The 17,583-nt window shown below is 33.9% G+C and overlaps 1 protein-coding gene across 1 annotated transcript in view; it reads right to left on the reverse strand.

The window, feature by feature from the left end:
• CUNH8orf88 (chromosome unknown C8orf88 homolog) overlaps positions 1 to 17,583 on the reverse strand; it is a 38,243-nt gene that overhangs the window by 710 nt on the left and 19,950 nt on the right. The window contains exons 4-5 of the mRNA XM_055303296.1: positions 17,221 to 17,296; positions 867 to 973 (exon numbers count right to left, since the gene is read on the reverse strand). Of these exons, the coding sequence (XP_055159271.1) occupies positions 867 to 973; positions 17,221 to 17,296 (183 nt within the window). The remainder of the gene's footprint in view (positions 1 to 866; positions 974 to 17,220; positions 17,297 to 17,583) is intronic.

The following is a 17,583-nucleotide window of genomic DNA, read 5'->3' on the forward strand; positions in this document are numbered from 1 at the left end:
CAAGAGGTATGTCTCACATTTGAGCCATTCTCAGCATTCTGTATTCTGAGTTCCTCTCAATTGAATACTTTTACCCATATAAAATAGTTTATGAAGACTCTAAAGTCAAATTCTAATCTAAATTTACTAAGTGCATAATGAGAGCTAAGTACAGTTCAAGCCCTTCTAGACATTATTTCACTTAATCCTAACAACTAGAGATCATCAACCTCATCTGTAATCATAAAACTGAACAGTATACTAGCACACAAGTCGAAGCGACAATTTAAACCCACACCCAATATCAAAACTCCTGGCTTTCCAATTAATATGCTAAAAGATACGTGTATTTATTGTATTTGTTCTGATGAAATTTAATGCAGTGACACAAATATAAAGCTCTATGACGAGCAAAAACACACGAATAAATGAGGTAATGTGTTTTACTGTATGAAAAGAATGAACTGAGAAAAGCACCCACAAGCAGACCATACATATATTGCCAGAAAGGGGGCAGAGGACTGTCCTTTCAGTAAATACCGCTGGGATGACTGGATATCCATGTAGAAAAGAAAACCTGACCCCTACACCTTACACCATAGAGTATAATCTACTGCCGATGGATCATAGAACTGAATTGAAAAACAGTAGAACTTTTAGACTCTTTATCTCTCAATGGAAGAAAATATTTCTTAAAATATACCTTCCTGTTTCTTGAGCAGAGTGGTAATTACTTAAAATAGTTGGTCATATTATATATTTAGATGTGTGTACTTTTCTGAATTATATTCCACAATAAAATTAAAAATTTAGTGAAAGAATCCAGTGAAAATACTAAAGATAAACATTTTAGAATGAAAACAATACAAAATTAGAGAACTGCTTACTGGTTTTTGAAGTACAATGGGATGATCGGGCAGGAAGTCTGGCTTTTTTCTGCAGATGGAAACACTTGAGAGCTTCAACAGGAAATCTCTGCTGTACTTAATTCTCTCTATAGATATTAAACATCAGATGTAATGTTATAAAATACTCTCCCAGAACACTTTTTGGCTCATGGTTTTCTGCATGTCCCTTACTAATCCATTATTTTATAAAATAATGAGTATTTTCTATACAAAAAAAAAAGAGAAGCAAGATATTTTGAAAAGTATCTACTGCCTTCACTTTTCCTTTTACATGGAAAGGAAGCCAAGTAACCAAGGAAAATTGGGAGAGAAACATTTCAGAAAATTGGTAAGGCATGGTCTCTTCCATCAGGCTATTCAGATCTAGTGAAGGGATCGTAAGCTTAACAGCAGTAATACCTGTTGGGTAACTCAGATCCTGCCAAAATAGGACCCTAAGAAGCCTGTCTAGTCTTCATGCTTAAAATGTAATACAATCAAAATAAGTTTAAGAAAATTTTGTTGTATATCTGCACATCAGAGATACGCTAAGTAATGGTGAAAAAGATCCAAGATAGGGTCCCTATCTTCAAATATCTGCATATTTCTCATCAGAAATGATCACCATAAAAGATCACCTGCTGAGCCAGAGACAGAAAAGCAGAATCTTTAAAGTGCTAATAGAAAAGAACTGACAACCTAGAATTCCATACTGTGAAACAAAATTTTCTGCTGGTCTCCATCCCTGGTTCCTTGCACAAAGCTCCTAAAAAAACCTTGTAATTTCATTAAGTGGTAAGAGTACTAGGAGCATCTTTTGTTCTAGGATTTGGTTTTTGACCCTACTTCCTGATACACAGCTCTTAAATCCCTTGAATTTTCCTGGGTGACAGAAATGTCCTTCTTTCTAATGAGATGAATTTCAGTGGGCTTCTGGACAGAGGATGGTCAAAAGAAAGATCAAGCCATGATTAGAAGCTTGAAGCTTACAGCCCCACTCTAGGAAGTACCTCCTCTAGGAAGTAGGTAGGGCTACAGATTTGAGTTAATGACTGATCATGCCACATGATGATGCCTCCATAAAAATCTCAAAAGTATGGGGTTTGGAAAGCTTCTGGGTTGGTTAACACATCCATGTACCAGGAGGGTGGTACTCCACAAGGATAGAAACTCCATACTTGGGACCCTTCTAGACCTTGCTCTATGTATCTCTCCATTTGTCTTCATCTGTATCCTTTATCATATCTTTCATTATATAATAAACTGGTGTTAGTTTACCCTAAGTTCTGTGAGCTGTTCAAGCAAATGATCAAATCCAAGAAGGCAGATTTAACCTAATATACAGCCAAGTTGGACAGAAATTTTGAGTAATCTAGGGACCTACTACATGCAACTGTCATCTGAAGTGGAGGTGAGTTGTGTGAGATTAAAATCATGTGAAGTTAAAAGATATTTTCAAAAATGAAAGAAAACAAAGAATTCGTAAGTAGTAGAGTTATAGCTGATCTACAAGGAATGCTAAAGGAAGTTTCTGAGGTTGAAAGGCAATGAAACTAGACAAACTTTAATATTCAGAAATGAAGAATAAAGGGTAAATAGCTGAATGAATATAATGGACTCCTTTTTTTTCCTTCTAAATTCTTTAAGTGTGTAAATGTTGAAATAATTATTAATGACACTCTCTGGTAGAGATGTGATTCATACAATAACAGCAAAAAGGACACTGCAATGGAATGGAGGGAAGAAGCCTACACATGGTTGCAAGGTTTTAGCATCACCATTTTGCATGAAGTAGTATAATATTAACAAGTACACTGATTTAGATATTATAATCCCAGACCAACAACATAAAAATACAATATAGCTAAAAATTCAACAGATATAATCAAATATCAACAAAAATTCAAAAATATCCAAAAGAAGGCAGAAAAAGGAAAAAAAATAGGACAAAATAAATGATAAAAGGCCTAAATCCAACTACATCACCTTAAATGTTAATGGTCTAAACCAGGGATCAACAAACTTTTTTCTATAAAAGGACTAATAGTAAATATATGAGAGTTTTGGGACATAAAGTCTCTATCACAACTACTCAGTCTTATAATGCAAAAGCAGCCACGGATAGTAAACCATGTGGCTGTGTTCCAATAAAATTAATTTCTGAAACAGGGATTTTAACTGAGGGACATAGTTAACTCTTAGGTTAAACACTGCAATTAAAGGCCATAGATAGACACAATGGATTAAAAAGAGAAAGTATTATTATATGCTGCCTGCAAGACATACACAGATAGATTGAAAGTAAATGGATATAAAATGATATACCAGTAGGAAAAGAAGGCAAGAGGGGCTATCTTAGTATCAGCTAAAGAGACCATTATTGATGGGTTGTGCCTAATGACAAAGATTCACAATACATAGAGGGAAAATGACAGAAATAAAATAGTTTCACAAAAAAATAGGTAATAGAAAACAATCCCCTTAGCACTTATAGAAAAGTGCTAGACAAAAAAACCAGACTAGACAAAAAAATCAGAAAATACTTAGATCTGCCCAATTATCAACCACCTTGATTTAACTAACAATTATAGAAACTACATCAACAACTGCAAAATAAATTATTTTGAAGTGGACATGGTATAGTCACCACAACAGACCATGTGCTGGACTATAAAACAAGTCTCAATAAATTTAAGGGGTTTGAAAAAAAAACACACAAACAACAAGGAGACATTACAAATAATATCAAACATACAAAATATCATGTACAAAGAGACTTCTATGAACAAATTATACATCAAACAAATATGACAACCAAATTTATCCAATTCTAGGATAAATACAGAAACTATCAAAACTGAGTAACAAGAGAAAATCTGAACAAATTATTAAGGAGATTTTATCAGTAATCAAAAATGTCCCAACAAACAAAAATCCAGGACCAGACAACTTCACAAATTCTACCAAACATTCAAAGAATTAATATCAATCCTTGTAAAACTCTTCCAAACTCTCCTAAACTCATGGGACCAGCCTTATCCTGATAGATCCTCTTCTCGAAGGAGGCCACCAAAAACTCAGACCTTGATAAATACAAATGCAAAAATCCTCAAGAAAATATTAGCAAAGAAAATTCAACAATACATTAAAAAGATCATAGTGGGTACAGAGGAAACATACCTCAACATAATAAAATACAAGTAAGATGAACTCACAGTTAAAAATCATACCCGATGTGAAAAGTTGAGTTTCTCTAAGGAAGTTTCTTTAAGATTAGGAACAAGACAAGGATGTCCACTCTTGTCACTTTTATTCAACATAGTACCGGAAGTCTTGGCCACAGCAATCAGACAAGAAATAAGAAATACAAAGCATTCAAATTGGTAAGAAAGATGTAAAACTGTCTATTTGCATATGACACAATACTATATATAGAAAACCCTAAAGACTCCACACAAAAAAATACTAGAATACGTGAATTTGGTAAGACGCAAAATACAATTAAAATAACAGAACTCTATTATGTTTCTATACACTAATTACAAGTTATCAGGAAGAGAAATTAAGGAAACAATCCCATTTATAGCTTCATTAGAAAAAACAAAATACCTAGGAAAAAATTTAGCCACGGAGGTAAAAACCAAAAACCCTATCTTTAAAAACTGTAACACACTGATGAAAGAAATTGGAGATGACACAAATAATGCCATGCTAATGGCCTGGAAGAACTGATACTATTAAAATGTTCATATTATCCAAAGGAATTTACAGATTCAATGCAATCGCTATTAAAATATTAATGGCATTTTTCACAACTAGAACAAAAAAAAATCCTAAAACGTGTGGAACCAAAAAAGACCATGAGCAGCCAAATCTATCTTGAGAAAGAACAAAACTGGAGGTATCACACTCCAATTTGAAACTATACTACAAAAAAAAAAAAAAAAGAAACTATACTACAAAGCTATAGTAATGAGAACATTATGGTACTAGCACCAAAAAAAAAAAAAAAAAACCCTACAGATCAAATGAAACAGAATAGGGAGGCCAGAAACAAACCCACATTTATATGGTCAATTAATCTATGATAAAGAGGCAAGAATACACTACAATGGGGAAAAGGAAGTCTCTTTAAGGGGTGCCTGGGTGGCTCAGTCAGTTAAGTGTCTGCCTTCAGCACAGATTATGATCCCAGAGTCCTGGGACTGAGCCTCATGTCAGGCTCCCTGCCCGGCTTGTGCTCTGGCCCCCTCTCTATCAAATAAATTAATAAAATCTCTTTTAAAAAAGTCTCTTTAATAAATGATGCTGGGAAAACTGGACAGCATATACAAAAGAGTGAAATGACTGTTTTCTTATACCACATACAAAAATAATTCAAAATGGATAAAAGAGCTACAAGTAAGACTTAAAATCATAAAACTCCTAAAATAAAATATAAAGTAGTAATCTCTTAGAACTCAGTCTTAGCAATATATATATATATATATATTGGATCTGTCTCATGAGGCAAGGGAAATAAAAGCAAAAATAAACCATTGGAACTACATCAAATTAGTTTTTGCAAGGCAAAAGAAACCAACAAAATGAAAAGACAACCTACCAAATAGGAGAAGATATTTGCAAATGATACATCTGATAAGGGGTTAATCTAAAATATACAAAGAACTCTACAACTCCACACCAAAAAAAAAAAAAAAATCCAATTAAAAGGGGCTGAGAATTGTGAAAATGTCAATGTTACCCAGGGCAATTTACACGTTTAATGCAATCCCTATCAAAATACCATGGACTTTCTTCAGAGACTTAGAACAAATTATTTTAAGATTTGTGTGGAATCAGAAAGACCCCAAACAGCCAGGGGAATTTTAAAAAAAAGAAAACCATATCTGGGGGCATCACAATGCCAGATTTCAGGTTGTACTACAAAGCTGTGTTCATCAAGACAGTGTGGTACTGGCACAAAAACAGACATATAGATCAATGGAACAGAACAGAGAACCCAGAAGTGGACCCTGAACTTTATGCTCAACTAATATACGATAAAGGAGGAAAGACGATCCACTGGAAGACAGTCTCTTCCATAAATGGTGCTGGGAAAATTGGACATCCACATGCAGAAGAATGAAACTGGACCACTCTCTTGCACCATACACAAAGATAAACTCAAAATAGATGAAAGATCTAAATGTGAGACAAGATTCCATCAAAATCCCAGAGAAGAACTCAGGCAACACCCTTTTTGAACTTGGCCACAGTAACCGGAGAAGGACAAACAGTGTATGTTCTCATTCATTTGGGGAATATGAATAATAGCGAAAGGGAATATAAGGGAAGGGAGAAGAAATGTGTGAGAAATATCAGAAAGGGAGACAGAACATAAAGACTTCTAACTCTGGGAAATGAACTAGGGGTGGTGGAGGGGGAGGAGGGTGGGGGGTGGGGGTGAATGGGTGACGGGCACTGAGGGGTACACTTGACGGGATGAGCACTGGGTGTTATTCTGTATGTTGGTAAATTGAACACAAATAAAAATTAATTTATAAAAAAAAATAAATAAATAAAAGGGGCTGAGAACTTGAACAGACATTTTTCCAAAGAAGACACATAGATGGCAAAAAGAAAATATGTTCAACATAAGCATCAGAGAGATATAAATCAAAACCACAATGAGTTATCACTTCATACCAGTCAAAATAGCTAGTATATCAAAAAGGCAATAAATAACAAACATTGACAAGGATATGGAGAAAAGGAAATTCATGCACTACTTGTGGGAATGTAAATTGGTACAGCCACTATGAAACAGAGTATTGAAGGTTCTTTAAAAAATTAAAAATAGAAATATAAAATCCAGCAATTCTGCTTCTGGGTTTTTACCCAAAGAAAACAAAAACACTAATTCAAAAATATATATGTACCCCTACATTCACTGCAGCATTATTTACAATAGCCAAGATACAGAAGCAGCTTGTTTACTGACATAGGAATGGATAAAGAAAATGTGCTGTATAATGGAATATTATTCAACCATAAAAAAGAATGAAATCTTACCATTTTGACAACATAAATGAACTTATCATTAAGTGAAGTGATAAGTCAAATAGAGGAAGACATATATTGTAAAACCTCACTTATATGTGAAATCTTAAAAAGAAACTAAGGTCACCAAATAGATTGGAGGTTGCCAGAGACAGGGGATAGAATGTGAGCAAAGTGGAGAAAGGGGATCAAAAGGTATAAATTTCCAGTTATGAAATAAATAAGTCATGGGAATGTAATATGCAGGATGGTGACTATAGTTAATAATACTGTACCACACATTTGAAAGTTACCAAAAGAGTACAACTTAAAGTTCTCATCACAAGAAAAAAAAAAATGTGGAACTATGTATGCTGACAGATGTTAAGTAGACTTATTGAGATGGTCATTTCCCGATATAAACAAATTTTGAATCATGTTTTACACCTGAAACTAATGTATATATCAACTGTACTTCAACAAAAAAAATGCTAAAAAAAATTCAAGAGACTTAAAATCATACAGACTATATTCTCTGATAATAAAATTAAGAAATCCAGAAAATTTTCAAATACCTTACTTCAAATATCTTATAAATTAACACATTTCAAAATGATTCATGAGTCAAAGATAAAATAATGAGGCAATTAAAAATATTTTAAAGTGAATGACAATATAATGTCAAAATTTGTGTATAGCTAAAGCAGTGCTCCAATAGAAATTTATAAATTCTTATAAGAAAGTATCTACAACAAATGACCTAACAATCCATTTTAAAATGCTAGAAAAAAGAACTAAACCTTAAGTATAAAAAATAAATGTGTAAGGAGATATCACCAAAATAGAAAACAATATGTCAGATTAAAATAGCAAAAGTTGGTTCTTTGAAAAAGAGAAACAAATTTGACAAATCTTAGGCTAGATTAATTAAGAAAAGAACACAAAAAACAAATGTGAAGATCAAAAGTGGCTGTCCAGGGGCACCGGGGTGGCATAGTCACTTAAGTGTCCAGCTCTTGGTTTCAGGTCAAATCATAATCTTAGGGATCATGGGATCAAGCCCCATGTTGGGCTCTGCTTAAGATTCTCTCTCCCCCTCCCTCTGCCTGTCTTTCCTCCCACCCCCACTCTTTCTCCCTCTCTAAATAAAAACAGTTTTTTTAAAAAGGGGTTGTCCACAAATTATACAGATGTTAAATAGAAAATAGGAGATACTATGATAACGTTAAGCCAACATTTGGCAACTTGGATAAAATGGATATACTACAAATTTTGTGTGTACATATTTTTTTCATTTGTCTTTGGTAATTTTACCGGTAGTAAAATTGCTGGGTTTGTAGTACTTTGGAAATCAGGACCTCTTAGAATTGCTCTAACTAAAAAATCATATGAATTGTCAATACCAAGATAGATGCTTTATATAAATGTAATCATATAATATGTAACCTTTTGTGTCTGGCTTCTTAGCATAACATTTTAGAGTTTCATTCTACCTAGAAGTTCCACTTAATGAAACTATCACTCAAGCATGTAATAGTACATTTTTAGATACACAATTTCAAAGAATTTACAAACAATACTCGTTTTTTGAAGCTCCTGGAAAATGCACTTCAGCAAAATGAGGTATATCAAAAAAGAAGAAAACGTAAGGGTCAAGAAACAAGAGAGTAAAGTCAGCAAAAGTAACCAAGAAAGAAACTCTAAAAATCTATTTCTCCACCAAAGCAACAAACAGTCAAAAACTTCCAGAACCAACTTTTTCTGAATTTTAAAATAAAAAGCTTACAAAACCAGGGTAATACTTAATAAAGAACAGCTAAATTTAGTAAAGAGTTTTGTGGCATTTTAACTTGCCTGAGAGCATCTCCCCCAAACCAGCTTGGCAATGGCCTTGAAAACAACTGCTCTCATTCCTGATACAGGTTGCCAGTACTGGTGAGAGCAATGCAAATCATATTCTCAGAGAACTGTGGTTGTTCATTTTGACCTGTCTGGTGACCCCCTAAAGAACTATCTTAAAGGACTTGCCTGTATCTTACCTAAGAACTCTTCCAGGGCTGAGGCTGCTATCTGAATTCATTTGTCAAAACATTTACAGGAAAATGTATTAGCCAATTCCTCCTGGGAGAAGGGATAACAATTAAAGCAAATAATAGGAAAACCCAAAAAGCTTAGGAATAAAGATTAGGGAAAAAGATGTTTTGGGGAATAAGGGCATGGAAAGACTCAGATGTTCCTAGGACTCTAGAAGTTTACATGCATGCTAAAGGCTAGGCTCATGCTCACAGAAAGACTTGAGAAGGTCCTAAACTATCATCTCTGGCTGACCTTCAGATTCTTCAGAAGTAAGAAGACAAAGGAAGAGTTGTAAACTGCCCATTGAGTACTAAAGGCACACCCCAATACATGTAGAGAAGCCATATACAAAGATTGGGAGAGGAAAAAAAAAAAACAACAAAGATTGGGAGAGGTTTTTTCCTCTTCTGTTTTTTGGTTCTAGGTATTGAAGGAATTCTCTGCCAAATCATCAGCTGACCATGAAGATATCACAACAGAGACTTGAGTGGCCACATGTAACAAACATAGACTTTACAATATTAGTTCAGAAAAGTCACTAGACAACAAAAATTTCACAAGCAGCAATAGAGCCTTAAAAAGGGAGAAAATCTGATTTCCAGAGTTATACATTATAGTCAAAATACTGTTTTCAAAAACAACAAAATACAATGCATTCAAAGAATGAAGAAAGTATGGCCCATATGTATGAATAAAAGAAATTTTCTCGGAGATGCAGAGACATTGGATTTACTAGAGAAAGACTTTAAATAAACTATTTTAAATATGCTCAAAGAACTAAAGGAAGCCATGAGAAAGCACCTTGCCAAATAGAAAATATTGTTAAATAAAAATTATGAAAAGGACCCCGACAAATTCTGGAAAAGTGAAAAAATTCGCTAGAGTGGTTCAACAGCAGATATGAGCAAGCAGAATAAAGAGTAAGCAAATTTAAAGATAAGTCAATTGACATTACCCAGTCTGGGGAATAGAAAGAAAAAAGAAAAAGAAAAATGAACATAACCTAAGACACCTGTCAGACCACAGCTAGAATGCCAACAAAAGTACAGTGAGAGTCACAGGAGGAGAGGGGAGAGAGAAATGACAAAAAAAAAAAAAAATACTTAAGGAAATAATGGCAGAAAACTCACAAATTTGATGAAATACATACACTGACACATCCAAGAAGCTTAATGAACTACAAACTGGATACACTCAAAGAGGTTCACACTGAGATGCATTATAAGCAAACTGTTATAAGATGATCCTGAGGCCAGCAAGAGCAGCAATTAGTCACTTACAAGGGATTCTCAATTGGATAAAATGCTGATTTCTCATCAGGAACCATGGAAGCCAGAAGGCAGTGGGGAAGACAAAGTACTGAAAGCAAAAAAATCAACCAAAAATCTATATCCAGCAAAACTACCTTCAGAAATAAAAAAGAAACTGAGACATTCAAAGATAAACAAAAACTGACAGTTCATTGCTTAGAAAAAAATGCTAAAGGGAATCCTTTAACTTGAAATTAAAAAGTATAAAATAACCAGAATCAGGATGCCTGGGGTGGCTCAGTGTTGAGTGTCTGCCTTCAGCTCAGGGTGTGATTCCAGGCTCAGGACTGAGTCCCACAAGGGGAGCCTGCTTCTCCCTCTGCCTATGTCTCTGCCTCTCTTGCTGCACCTCTCATGAATTAATGAATGAATGAATGAACAAATAAATAAATAAATCTTAAAAAAAATAATAAAGTAACTGGAGTCCACATTGATAACTAAAAACCAGTAAACCTAACTACACTGGAAAGTTAAAAACTAGTATCAATGAATTTTTGGATGTAACTTCCCCTTATTCCTATATGACTTGAAATACAAATACATAAAATTGCAGATTTATAAATCTAGGTTGATAGATTACACAACATATAAAGATGGAATTTGTCATAATGGCAATGTAAAGGTGGGATGGAACTATAGGGGCAGAGTTTTATATAATATTGAAACTAAAGTGTTATTAATTCAAATTACATTGTTGTAAATTAAATAGTTCCCCAGTGCAACTGCCAGGAAAATAACTTCAAAATATACAGTAAGGGGAATGAAAAGGAAATAAAAATGATACAGTAGAATCTATTAAACACAAAAGAAGGTATTAATGGAGGAAATGTAAAACCAAAAAAGATATAAAACTTCTAAAAGACAAATACAAAATGGGTGTAGTTAGTCCTTCCTTATTAGTAATTACAACTGAATGTCAGTCATAAACACTCCAATTAAAAGACAGAAATTGGCAGAATGCATTAAGAATACGATCCAATTATATGCTGTTTGACAACGATGATACTCACTTTAGATCCAATTATAAAAATAAGTTAAAAGTGAATGAATGAAGATGTGTGACACAGATAATAACCAAAAGAGAGTTGGAGTGGGTATACTAATAACAGATAAAAACAGACTTTAAGACAAAAATTGTTACAAGAGATAAAGGAGAACATTATACAATGGTAAAAGGGTCAATTCACTAAAATAACAATTATGAACATATATTACCTAATAACAGAAAGGAAAATTGATGGAACTGGAGGCACATGGAGAATTTAATAATAACAGCTGGAGATTCCAAGGATCCTACTTTCAATAAAGAACAGAAAAACTAGACGGATGATCAACAAGGAAATAAACAGAGGGCATGAACAACACTATAAGCCAACTACACCTAACAAACACGTACAGAACACTTCATTTAAAAACACCAGAATGTACATTCTTCCAAAATATACACGAAACTTTCTTCAGGATCAACCATGTTAGGCTACAGAATAAGTCTTAAAAAGTTTAAAAAACAATGGTATCATACAAAATATCCTGACTATAATGCAATGAAAGTAGAAATCAATATCAGAAGTAAAACTGGAAAATGCATGAATATGTGGAAGTTAAAAACATACTCTTAAACCAATGGATCAAAGAATAAATAACAGAGGATTGAGAAAATACTTTGAGACAAAAGAAAACAAAGACACAGCAAAAGCAGCACCCAGAGAAAAAATTATAACTACAAATGCCTATATTAAAAAAGAATAGCTCAAATCAATACCTAACATCAAACATTAAGGAACTATAAAAAGAATGGCAGGCTAAATCGAAAGCTAACAGAATGAATGAAATAATAAAGATGAGTAAAGATAAATAGAGAAAAAAAAATAAACCAACAAGTCAAAGGTTGATTATTTGGTAAGATCAAAATTGACAAAGATCAACTAGAAAAAAGACTTAAATTACTAAGATCATGAATAACAATGATTTTGTATCCTGCAACTTCGCTGAATTAATTTATTAGCTCTACTAATTTTTTACATGTCCTACATTTTAGGGTTTTCTATGTATAAGACTGTGTCATCTGTGAATAGAAATTACTTTGTCCTTTCAAATTTGAATGTCTTTTGTTTATTTTTCTCAACTACATGCTCTGGCTAGAACTTCCAGTATAATGTTGAATAAAAGTTGTAAAAGTGATTATCCCTGACTTACTCTTGATATTAGTGGGGGAAAACTTTCAATCTTTCACTACTATAATGTTACCTATGGGCTTTTCATATACATCCTTTATTATGCTGAGGAAATTCCCTTTTATCTCTTGCTTGCTGAGAGTGTTTATTAAGAAAGGATGTTGGATATTGTCAAATGCTTTTTCTGTAACAATCGAGAGGGTGATGTTATTTTTTTTTTGTTCTTGCATTCTGTTAATGTGGTGTACTATACAAATTGATTTTCACATGCTGAACCACCCTTAGGATTAATCCCACATGGCCATGATATATAATCTTTTTACTCTGCTGCTGGGTTTGGTTTGGTGGTATTTTTGTACCTTATATTCTGAGGATTACTAATCTATAGTTTTCTTTTTGCATGATGTTTTTGTCTGGCTTTGGTATCAGAGTAATATTAGCCTTACGGGATAGATGAAAAATGTTCTTCAAGTTTTTGGAAGAGTTTGAGAAAGTTGTGTTAATTCTTTAAATGTTTGGTAGAATTCACCAGTGGAGCTGTCAAGTCCTAAACTTTTCTTTGTTAGGAGATTTTCTTATTACAAACTCAATCTCCTTACTTGCTATATGTTTATTTAGATATTCTATTTCATCTTAAGGAAGTATTGGTAATTTCTGTTTTTAGTAATTTTTCTATTGCATCTAGCTTACCTAATAATTTGGTGGCATACACATTACAATTGGCAGTATTTTCTTATAATTCTTTTTATTTCAGTAAGCTTACTGTAATGTCCCTACACAAAATCAGCTGTATTTTCTACACTGTGAATGAACAATCCAAAAAGGAAATTAAGAAAACAGTTCCACTAGCATGACAAGGAATAATTAGGAATAAATTTAACTGAAGAGGCACAAGACTGTACACTGAAAACTGAGACACTGATAAAATAAAGACTGAAAAAAATGGAAATATACCCCATGTTCATGGATTGAAAGTTTTAATACTGTTATAATCCCCCAAAGTAACCTACAAATTCACTATCCTATCAAAATTCTTTTGAAAGAAAAGGAGATTTTTTTTTTGCAGAAATGAAAATGCAGATCCTAAAAATAACATGGAATTGCAAGAAACCCCAAATAACCCAAACAACCTTCTGAAAGAACAAAGTTGAAGACTCACACTTCCCAATTTCAAAACTTACTATAAAGCTATAGTAATCAAAACAGTGTGGTACTGGTATAGGATAGACATATAGATTAAGGGAACAAAACTAAAAGTCCAGGAATAAACACATACTCCTATACTCAAATGATTTTCAACAAAGATGCCAAGATCATCAAATGGAGAAAAAATATCTCATTAATAAATAGTGGTGAGACAACTGGATATCCAAGGGAAAAAAAATTGAAGGTGGGCTTATACTTACACCATATACAAAAGCTAACTCAAAATGTGAAAAAATACCTAAATATAAGAGCTAAAACTCAAACTCATAGAAGTAAATCTCCATGACTTGAGATTTGGCAATGATTTCTTACATATGACATCAAAACCATGAGCAACAAAAGAAAAAAATAGACTTTATCAAATTTTTTAAAATTTGTACAGATAAGTACACTATCAAGAGAATGAAAAGAAACCCCAGTTATAGGAGAAAATATGTGTAAATTATATATCTTATAAGTATATATCTGATAAGAGCCTTGAATCATATATCTGATAAAGGTCTAATACATAGATCTCAAATACTTTATATATACCTAAGTGTGTGTGTATGGAGGGGAAGAAAGGAAGTGAGCACGGGGACAGGGGAGGGGAGTGGCAGAGAGAAAAAGAATTGAAAGTCTAGTATCCAGAACTTTTATAACTCAATCACAAAAAGAAAATAACCCAATTAAAATATGGTCAAGGAACTTGGGTAGACCTTCTTCCAAAGAAAAAATATAAATGGTCAACAAGCACAGAAAAAGACACTCAATATCATTAGACAATAGAGAAATGAAAATCAAAATCACAGTGAGATACCATTTACACCCACTGGAATGGCTGTAATAAAAAAATATCCTAACAAGGATGTGAAGAAATTGGAACCCTCACACACTGCTACTAAGAACGTAAAATGGTATAGCCACTGTGGAAAACAGTTTGGCAGTTCCTCAAAAAGTTAAAAGTAGAATTACCATGGGACCTGGCAAGTCCATTCCCAGGTATATATCCAAGACATGATAATAGGTGTTCAAACTCATACTTTCCACAAATATTCACAGCAACATTATTCATAACAGCCAAAAGGTTTACCCCAAATGCCCAACTGAGAGATGAACAAATGTAACATATCCATACAAGAAAATATCATTTAGCCATAAAAAGGAATGAAAAATGAAGTACTGATACATGCTACCCATGGATAAACCTTGAAAATCTTATGGTTAAGTGAAAGGAGTCAGACACAAAAGGTCACATATCGTATAATTCCAATTAGAGGAGATATCCAGAATAAGTATATCTATTAAGACAAAAAGTAGATCAGAGTTTGTCAGTGGCTGGGCAGAGGGGAGAATGGAAAATGACTACTTAAGGGGTATGAGGTTCCTCTTGGGATTATAAAAATGTTCTGGAACTAGATAGTGGTGATGTTTGTACACTACTATACAAAAACCACCAAATTATACATTTTAAAATGACTTACTTCAATTAAAAAAGGAGAAAGAAAGGGCACCTAGATGGCTAAGTCGGTTTAGTCAGCCAGCTCTTGATTTAAACTTAGGTTATGGTCTCAGGGTCGTGAGATGGAGCCCCACATCAGGCTCCATGCTCAGTGCTCAGCACAGAGTCTACTTGAAATTCTTTCCTGCTTCCCTTCCCTCCCCCTCTGCTCCTCCCCTGGTGGAAGGGAGGAAGGGAGGAAGGGAGGAAGGGAGGAAGGGAGGGAGGGAGGGAGGGAGGGAGGAAGGAAGGAAGGAAGGAAGGAAGGAAGGAAGGAAGGAAGGAAGGAAGGAGAAGGAAGGAAAGAAAAGGAAGGAAGGGAGGGAGGGAGAGAAGGAGGAAATTAAATAAAAATTAAAAGGAGAAAGTTGGGATCCCTGGATGGCTCAGCGGTTTAGCACCTGCCTTTGGCCCAGGGCGTGATCCTGGAGACCCGGGATCGAATCCCACGTCAGGCTCCTGGTGCATGGAGACTGCTTCTCCCTCTGCCTATGTCTCTGCCTCTCTCTCTGTGTGTGTGTGACTATCATAAAAATAAATAAATAAATAAATAGATAGATAGATAGATAGATAGATAGATAAATAAATAAATAAATAAATAAATAAATAAATAAATAAATAAATAAATAAATAAATGGAGAAAGCAACCAAAGAACTGCAAAGGGGTATCCCATGATAAGAGTAAAAGTATATTCCAGGACAACAGTACTGAAGAGTAAGCAGTCTATACTGGAAAAGGATCATGAAGGATTCTGAAAGAAAACCCTTCTTGGGAATACCAACTGATATATTTGTGCATAAGAAAAATATTATAGGTAAGTGTGACAGAGTTCTTGGAGCACTTAAGGAAAAAAGTTAACAGCAGTTACATAGAAAAACAACATGAACATTAGCTCCAAGAAAAAGAATGGATTGTCTGAAACAGATATGCACCTGTTGGCTAAGCAACTGTATTTACATTGTCTTATAATATAAAGAGTGGTAATGCTTTAACTGAAATTTGTGAAATAACTATATGGTAGAGAGGGAAGACAGAAGGGTGAAGAAGTGAGGCAACTGACGTAGAAGACATAAATTCTCATTTTCCAAAACAGGCTGCCAATATCAAAAAATAAAGCTGGAAACAATTTAAACATTTTACTTAGAAATAGTTAAATACTAGAAGAAAAAGCTAACATAGTACTTTCATGACTTTTAAATTATATAGACTGACAAAAATCTAGAAGATAAATTAATAAATAATTCTTATTTTATTAAAAACTAGCCGGTAGGAGAGACTACTGGTTATCCCCAAGAGCAGCAGTTTTTCCCTTCTGTTTCAGCAACAGAATTAGCAGGCTACACAGCTAAAGATTACATTTTCCAGTCTGCTTCATATGGGATGACTAAGTTCTGGTCTATGACTTATTAAGTGAAAGTGATATATGCTACTTACAGGTCATACTTTTAAGGAGAACTACCTCTCCCTTTTACGTCTTTCCTGATGGCTAGACAGGGAATATAGTGGCTGAAGGAAAGGCATTCATCTTGGGCAGAGATAGAAGCCATACATTAAAGATGGCAAAGCTGGGCAGCCTGGGTGGCTCAGCGGTTTACCACCGCCTTCAGCCCAGGGCCTGGGCCTGGAGACCTGGGATTGAGTCGCGCGTCAGGTTCCTTGCGTGGGGCCTGCTTCTCCCTCTGCCTGTGTCTCTGCCTCTCTCTCTCTCTCTGTGTGTGTGTGTGTGTGTGTGTGTGTCTCTCATGAATAAATAAATAAAATCTTTAAAAAATAAATAAAAATAATAAAGATGGCAAAGCAATACGATTGAGTCCAGTAACATTTCACCATAGGCAGAATGAATACACCAGCCCAATTATGAGCTGTTATAGAATATACAGAAATAAAATTCTATCTTGTTCAAGCCTTGTTGTTATGGTTTCTTCTCTAAAGCAGTCATATTTACCTATAGCATTTCTAATATAGACAAAAATCAACCAAAGGAATATGATAAAATTTATGTACATAAGGTTTGCAACTAAGCCATTATTAAATAGGAATGTTAAGACTCCCTTATGAAATTTAGGAATTATGGTAAAAAATGTACCTTTTTTAACTGGAGACTGATGCTGCTGTTGTTCATTATGACCTTGAGTAAAGGCTTGCATTCCATTCGTCTTACACTATTAAAAGAAAAAAATATATACTTTTTAACTGGCTTAAAAATTTTATATAACTTTTTTTTTATCATCCAAAACTATTTTCCTAATCAATCAAAGTATTAGTCAAAACATATTTCTGGACTAAAGGATAAGCAATCGTGTAAGAGAATGCTTATTAAAAATAAGCAAAAGAAAAAATCTTTCAAAATATATTAACCTGTATCTTTAACTATTTTGTCATGATTTTTTTTAACTAACTCCCCTTCTGATTCCATGGTCACTGAGAAGTACCCTGATTATAATTTAAT

This window comes from Nyctereutes procyonoides, unplaced genomic scaffold, assembly GCF_905146905.1.
Source record: "Nyctereutes procyonoides isolate TBG_1078 unplaced genomic scaffold, NYPRO_anot_genome, whole genome shotgun sequence".
Lineage (NCBI taxonomy): Eukaryota > Metazoa > Chordata > Mammalia > Carnivora > Canidae > Nyctereutes > Nyctereutes procyonoides.